The sequence below is a fragment of the Salmo salar genome, chromosome 06 (genome assembly GCF_965601325.2).
Source record: "Salmo salar chromosome 06, fSalSal1, whole genome shotgun sequence".
In the NCBI taxonomy this organism is placed as follows: Eukaryota; Metazoa; Chordata; class Actinopteri; order Salmoniformes; family Salmonidae; genus Salmo; species Salmo salar.
In genome coordinates, this window is record NC_138296.1 from 44,933,577 (window position 1) to 44,941,712 (window position 8,136).

Genomic DNA, 8,136 nt, shown 5'->3' on the forward strand with positions numbered 1-8,136 from the left:
TTGGTAACTGTTAGGGATTTTGGCTCGCCTGCAGATCCGGAGGCCTTTTCCCAATCTGTCCAGATCCTGCTGTTCAACTCATTAGAGTCCCTTGCAGGGCTTCTTTGTTGACACGTTTGTCTTTGTAATATGTTAGTTGTGTTCCGGAAAGATGGTGTTGGCCTGTTGATTAGATCCTATAATTCCCGTTTTTGCCTCTATGCCGTAATCATTAGGAACGCTTGCATCTCCCACAGTGGAAGTCTTTCGAATATGGTTTTCGAACTCATTCTGCAACTCATTCTGCAACACTTTTTGTGGGCTTATTTGAAGAATGTGATTTACTGCAACATATTGACATAGCTTATAAATCTGCTATATTAAACCTTTGTATATAGCCCGCCGAACCTGTTAGAGTCACACGTCAAGAGATGCTACTTCTTGTAATAAATAGCTCAACGCACTTTCCGAAAGCGATATGGGGATGTTTAATTTTAAACCCATCCCTTTCCAGGCCACACTGAATCATCTTTGTCATAGAGCATTTCCAATGATAAGAATAATCATAGAAAAATATAATATAGTCCTTACATAGTTGATTATAATGCTGATAACTTAACCAGCTAGCCAGGCGATACTTTTTTTTAAACATTATTTAATGGTTCTCAATTTCAACGAGAAAGGACAACGTTTACAGAATAACAACTTGGATAAAGGTTTAAAATGAAATAATGTAGCACAATTTCATGTATTATCATTTTATTTTACCACACACACACACATTGTTTAAATACAAAGTTTGAACTTTCACTTTCAATGAAAAATGCAACACATGTTGACGACTCTGGGGACCCTTAGTGGAAATATTTGCATTGATTAGTTAGTATAGACAAAATTATGCATGAAATAATACTGTTTGTAAATAATAATAACAATAATCATCCTGTTATTTCAGTGCAATATATCGACCTTCTGATATAACTTCGACTATTTAGAAATTGAGTGTTAAATCCTGGCCCTTACACTTTTAGAAATAGGCCTGTTCAACAAGTCAACATGTTCGGGTTGGTTAGAAAGTTACTTGACTTGCCATATTTATTCCTGTGGCATGACATGAAATATTGTGTTTATTTTATTGTCGGCCTATCCCATTCTCCGTTCAGTCACTGACAGGATTGTAGATGTAGAAAGGCCATTAGATGTATAAAAGCCAAGGCTTACATGGCTTACATTGGCTTACATGAAACCATTTTCGATTGCATTTTAATGACATCTAAAATATAGTGCAAACTTGCAAATCCATTAAAGGTAGCCTAATCTAATGAACGTAAACACTATGGAATCGTTTACATTAGAAAGACGTGACCAGCCGGAGCTGGTAGCCCATATCTGCTTCTTTAGAATCACTCATTTTAAATGTTGGCTTTAGCCTTGTAGGACTACTCTGCCAAATTAGTGTTCGCTTTTCCTTTGCTTTTCCTTATCCATTGGTGATATTCTAGGGATCGAAAATTGTATTCTCTGTGTCATTATGGTGAGGACATAACGTTTTCACTTGGATCTATGTCCCTCAATAAATAAATCGACCTCAAGCAATTCCCCCGTGTGTGTTACGTTAAGTCAGAATAGGGGCCGAGAAGCAATGAAATGATATTGTTGAGAAGTGTTAAATGAGTTTAATGTAATTTAATTTAATGTACACTATTTTAGATATAGCCTGTAATTGGTCCTTGTATACTTGTTTGGCGTAGGCTATTTCTTGCATAGATGTGAAATATGTTTAATTTTCTGACATAGCTGTTGCCATTTGTCGACATTTGAAAATATATATTTTCCTATCTCTGCGACATGCTTGCTTTTAAGTGCACTGCTTGCTTCTTAATTTAGTCCTCTATTTCCAAATTAGTTACAGCATCATCGGTTGTTACGATGTTATAAACGCGACTATGCGGTTGCATTTTAACTCTCTTCATCTAGCTATTTCAATAATAATCCATACGTCAATCACCGTCAAATCTGTACACATTCCATTTCAAATGCAACAATTTCACAGCATCCCATCGTCACAGAATAGATACAAAATAAATACAATTATATAAAAGGACATAGAAAAACAATAAATAAAACGCTTTTTTCCCACAATGATCAGTGTCTGGTGTCATAGTCCTTTGGGACTAAGGTTTAGGGGGGGGGGGGGGGGGGGGGTGACCGTGCACGCGCCGCCAAAGGTGGGCAACTAATTGATTGTTGATTGCAAGAAGACTCCCACGCATGGCAATATTACTGCCGTTTCAGTTGTGGAAAAACGCATTGAGTTCATCGTACACGGGGACGGGGGCCCTTTCGTGGTGCAGGTGCATGTCGTGGTAAGGCGATACGTTTTCGGAGTGGATGCTGCTCCGCACCCCTGAAGAACCGTATATGTGGCCAGCAGTGGGGCGAGAGCCGGCCAGGCCGGAGTAATGCATAGAGTAATGGTAGCCTTTCTCGGCTACCTCGGGGGACGTAGTGCCCTGGTGCTTCAGAGAAAAGTTGCCATTGATGCACACTGGAGGGGAGATGGGCCCCTCATACTCTGGGCTGTTGTATTCTGGAGATCCACTGCCACCGTACAGCGAGTCGTAGGCTGAGCAGTACCCGTGTGTCCGTAAGGGATGCGAGTTGGAACCAGACTGGTACTGAGGGCTGGAGAGGCGGGAGCACTGGTAGGGGTAAGGATGCATGGAGAAGGAGTTGGAGCCGGGATAGCGTCCTCCCTCCGGACACTGCTCCGTTAGGAAGTTTCGGGAGTTGAGCTGCAGACAACCCGCAACCAGGTTGGTCGTGGGTTGGGACAGTCCTTTACACAGCGTCTGCACGTAGGACACAAGATCGGGCTTCTTCCCGGAGCGCAGGATCTCAGAGAGGGCCCAGATATAGTTCTTGGCCAAACGGAGAGTCTCAATTTTGGAGAGCTTTTGCGTTTTTGAGTAACAGGGCACGACTTTACGCAGATTGTCGAGCGCAGAGTTCAGGTCGTGCATGCGCGTCCTCTCCCGTGAGTTTGCCTTCTGACGACGCAACTTGGATCGCTCGATACGCGCAGGTGTCATTTTACGCTTCTTAGGGCCCCGTTTTTTGGGCCCGTCCCCCTCTGCACCGTCCTCTCCTTCGTCCTCATCCGCCTCGTCGTCCTCGTCTTCACCGCCGATCTCAGAATGTGCCCGGCTGCTTCTCAGGTCCGGGACATCCATGTCGTCATCGCCCACGCGGCAGTGATCCTCATCATCCTTGGTCTTCGAGTCCTCGCTCTCGCTGTCCTCTGCCCAGGCCGAATACTTATGCATGTCGGGAAGCAGCGACGGGTCACTGAACAGCCTAGTCAACATTGCGGCACTGAAAGAGATAAAGGAAGTTGTCTGAGGAGTGAGGACATTTCAAATCAGAAAAGGGCTAAAGGAAAAAAACAAGAATGTAATGAAATGCATTCAACAACAATGGCATAATACTCAATCAAGTTGGGATTATTATCTCTTCATGATAAAGGCAGAGGACATGACTAGCCTAATAAGAAATTGTACGTGTTTGGGAGGAACTATAACAGCATGCCATCAGAAACATTTCAGTGAACACCCGGGTCTGTCGCCCAACCGGTCCCCTATTTAATTCCCTGCTGTCGTGCCCCCTCCTGCCCTCGCGCAGCGGGTCTCAACAGCACAGGCCACATTACAGATCCCATGGGGCGCGCTGTGAAGCAACGTGTCCCTACTTTCACTCCCCCCGACGCCCACACACTCCTGGCTACATTCCAGCAATATTCCACCGCACTACCCACCTCCACAAAAAACATGGCAAGAGGATATGTACATTTATACTCTGATTTTAGTGTCTCTACCTTGGTGTTGATCACCGTGTCAGAAGATAACAAAATATTGTGTGTGGATATCGGAAGTTATTTGAATTAATAGGCTATCCTATTTTTTGTCAAATTTGACATTGAGATGACTTCTACCACACCTGCAGAGCCACAGTTGTCTTATCACGCTCAGCTGTATAGCCTACCAGAGGGCTCTATAGGATAACATGGGTTAATATTATCCACAAAGATCCATTTTGATAGCCAATAAATAATTATAATGATAATAATAATAGTAATAATAATAATGTACATTGTTATTATGGGACTCAATAACGATTTAATTTGTAAATATCTTACCCAAACACCAATTAGAATATCATCCAAATATTATAATCCTAAAAATACGAAGTTGATTGAGCCAGGCCTTTTTGAAAATAGCATCAATTATCCGAAAAGGAGAAACGAGATAGTATTTGAATGTAAATAGCCAGTGCAAAGATATGATAGATGGACAGTTTAAACCATCTCAAACCAGTAACATATTGTCACCCTAAATCACTGTAAATATCTTGTATCTCTGGTAGGCTGGAGGACTGTGGTTGGGCTACGTGATGTGTGTGGACCCAAAGTCAACCAGGAGGAATACGGTGCTAATTATCTCGAGGGTGTGCCAGAGGCAAAATCTCGTTTGGAAATTTCAGGCTCAGGAGATTTGCTCAATTAAAAAAAAAAAAAAAAAAAAAAACGTTTAATTAACAGACCATGTAGACTACCTTACAAGAAAAATATTTCACACATAATTCAGTATGCACGACTGAGCGATTCCAAACCACTTTTAGTTGGAGAGGTTTGCTTTTACAGATGGAAATTGCTTGTATCCTTTTAGCAGTCCTTAAAAAGATATCAAAAATGCATTTCAGGAAACAGATTTGTATTTTTTTTTTAATTGCAACAATAAGCTCCTCTTGCATGGCCTGTGCTTGCGTGATTTAGGGGAGCCATCGATGTATTTGGAATGTAACATGTTGAAAGAATAATTGTGGATGATAAAACTACACAAACGCAAATAAATAATCTCCGCATTAGCCTACTGTAATTCGCTTTCAATAACGCCCCACCCACCCTTTCATTTTCTCTAAGATGAACACTCAGATAAAATCATCGATAAATCTTCTATCTAAGACATGAGACGCAGGAATAATTAGCTGCCAGTGAAGAAGAATTCTGCCTCTCCTCTCTCTCCCTTTGTATCTCTCTTTCTATTAATCTCTCTGTCTCATGTTTCCATGTATTTTTCACTAATCAAATGAATGCCTTATACTGTCTGACTATTGAAATTAATTACATTCCGGATGGAAGATTGTTGCTATTTTTTCGATTGTCCACAGAGATAGGCTGTAGACTAAAGCTTGTCTTTGTGGATAGCTGTTTTCTGAACAAAATAAGCATGGAATATTAAATTGCACTCCTAGCCTATAATTAACACACAGAATGGAGGTCCGCGCTGTTAAAAGTTGAAGGACAAATGGAGCATAACATCGTGCCAAGCGAAGAACCACAGCTACACCATAATCCAAATGTTCAAAAATGGCATTTAGCTGAGTGAATTCAAAACAGACGTTTACAAGGAGGCACAAACATCCACCAAAAAACGGTCACGAATTATCCTTGCATTATTAATCTCTATTTATTAAATTAATTACTTTTCCATATTGGGAAGGTCACTCGTCGATTTGTTTACACTCCAACTTACCTCCGCGAGAGCTCTTAAAGGGGTGGAAAGCGCGTGAGTTCAGACCATCTTCTGGGACCGCGAGCAAACGCTCCTATAGGTGCGGCAGGGTGCTCAGTGTGCTATCCGCGCGCGCGCTCTGAGACAGTGTGGCATCGCTACTAGGCAGGGTTACATACCAGCTATGATGCCAGGCCATATGGTTGGCACGTCACTGGCAAGAGCCATCACATGAGAGCCGGTGATTGACATGCGCCCGCATTCGGAGAGATTGTCTTCCCGAGGGAAGAGGGCCCCGCCATCTGTCACTGCGCGCGCGCTCACACAGCCAGAAAAAGAGAGAAACCGAGACGGAGGCAATACGAGTGAAAGAGAGGAAACTGAAAAATGGGCGAACAAAAATGTTTGTTGTAGACAACGGATATTATTGGTGTATTTGCCTTTATTTATTTTTTACATTTAACCTAAGGGTTAAGTTAAACGATAGCATGCATAAAACAACGTTGCTCAAGGAGAGGGGGTTGGGGTGCATTTGCAGACCTGGGAACAGAAGGCGATATTGTTTATCTATTTATGTACCTAATTGAATAGCATTATTGTGATCTATTCAGGGGGAAAACAATCAAAACAAATAGCATTGCGCGCAGACTCTACGGGCAGAACGATCAATGACACTCACTCTCAATAAACACGGACAGACAGATAAATATCGGCCATTGAGACCCTATTGATTGTTTGTTATTTACAGGTACCCGTGAGATGAGATCGGAGATTAAACGTGGGCACAGGTAGGAGGGATGACGAGATTGCTTGAGCGCTGGTGTTTTCAGAGTGAGACGCTGAGGGGTGCCTGCGGGGCGAGCATGCGCCAGTCCTCCTCACAACATCAACGATGGGGCCCAGGTGTGCGACCCCACCAGGGACGAGATGAGGGCGGGGGGTCCGTGAGGGAGGGGTCGGGGTGGTTGGAGCTGGCATCTGTGCGGTTGCCCAGAGTGGGAGGAGCGTTGACACACTAACCAAATCAATGGCGTTATAAAGAAGAGTGCTGCAAGCCTGCGAATTCCTGCTTTCCTCTTCCCTCTTCCCCACTTCTTGTGTCATCGGTATCTCTGAGTTATCTCTATTCCAAGTTCCAACTCCAATATCTCACCATTAGGCAGGCATTAGTGAAGTTAATCTGGAAAACGAGCTCTGTGACCACCAGGTCCAAGTTGGCATGCATGTGTCTGTCCTTTGGCACGGCAATGACAGACAATTGAGAGGCAGGCAAAGGGACACTTTGAAGCAGGGAAATAGCACCATGGGTTCATGTCCTTGGACCAGGTTCTCCTCCAACTCCCCAGAGATCCCAGTCAGACAGTCACCAGGGGAGGGTCACCTGCAGGGTCATCAGTAGTGTGACAACAGCTGTGGCTATGGGGGTCATGATTCTGCACATTCAGTAATGTGTCCCATCCAGTCCCCGACGGGCTGAGAGAGAGGATGGCATCCTGGCACCACTCCAAAGGTGGGGGATGGAAGGCATCACGTCAGGCCCTGCTGCCAGCCAAATCGGTGCCCTACCTCAGCAGTACTGGGCACTGGGGAAGCGGGAATGGAGGACGGTGGGCACGGGTTGCCTTACCCGTGCTTTTCAACAAGTCCCAATCATCCTTCAAATCACCTTGCCAAAATAAATGGCAAATGTCAACAGCATCGTTTTAGCCAATGACAGGCTAAAGGAGACAACAAACATGGCGGCTGTAAACTGGAATTAGAATACTGAGAAGAGTTTATGGAAAATAATGTGCTTGTGTGTGAATCGATTTTGCCAGATCAAATCAAATCGAATTTTATTGGTCACATACACATGGTTAGCAGATGTTATTGCAAGTGTAGCGAAATGCTTGCGCTTCTAGTTCCGACAGTGGAACAATATCTAACAAGTCATCTAACAATTCCACAAGAACTACCTAATACACACACATCTAAGTAAAGGAATGGAATAAGAATATGTACATATAGATATATGGATGAGCAATGTCCGAGCGGCATCGGCAAGATGCAATACATGGTATAAAAAACAGTATATACATATGAGATGAGTAATGCAAGATATGTAAATATTATTAAAGTGACTAGTGATCCATTTATTAAAGTGGCCAATGATTTCAAGTCTGTATGTAGACAGCAGCCTCTCTGTGCTAGTGATGGCTGTTTAACAGTCTGATGGCCTTGAGATAGAAGCTGTTTTTCAGTCTCGGTCCCAGCTTTGATGTACCTGTACTGACCTCGCCTTCTGGATGATAGCGGGGTGAACAGGCAGTGGCTCGGGTGGTTGTTGTCCTTGATGATCTTTTTGGCCTTCCTGTGACATTGGGTGCTGTAGGTGTACTGGAGGGCAGGTAGTTTGCCCCCGGTGATGCGTTGTGTAGACCGCACCACCCTCTGGAGAGCCTTGCGGTTGTGGGCGGTGCAGTTGCTGTACCAGGCGGTGATACAGCCCGAGAGGATGCGCTCAATTGTGCATCTGTAAAAGTTTGTGAGGGTTTTAGGTGACAAGCCAAATTTCTTCAGCCTCCTGAGGTTGAAGAGGCGCTGTTGA

The 8,136-nt window shown here is 43.8% G+C and overlaps 1 protein-coding gene across 1 annotated transcript; it reads right to left on the reverse strand.

Moving 5' to 3' along the window:
* Positions 1-721: 721 nt before the first annotated feature.
* Positions 722-5,718, reverse strand: LOC106607270 (neurogenic differentiation factor 2). The gene is made up of 2 exons (XM_014204068.3): positions 5,571-5,718; positions 722-3,354 (listed from the first exon to the last, which is right to left on the reverse strand). The coding sequence occupies exon 2, from the start codon at positions 3,345-3,347 to the stop codon at positions 2,271-2,273; it is 1,077 nt and encodes a 358-aa protein (XP_014059543.1). The 5' UTR covers positions 3,348-3,354; positions 5,571-5,718; the 3' UTR covers positions 722-2,270.
* Between the last annotated feature and the right edge of the window lie 2,418 nt (positions 5,719-8,136).

Coding starts and splice junctions, on each gene's coding strand:
- LOC106607270 (XM_014204068.3), bottom strand. CDS start 3,347: ATGTTGACTAGGCTGTTCAGTGACCCGTCGCTGCTTCCCGACATGCAT.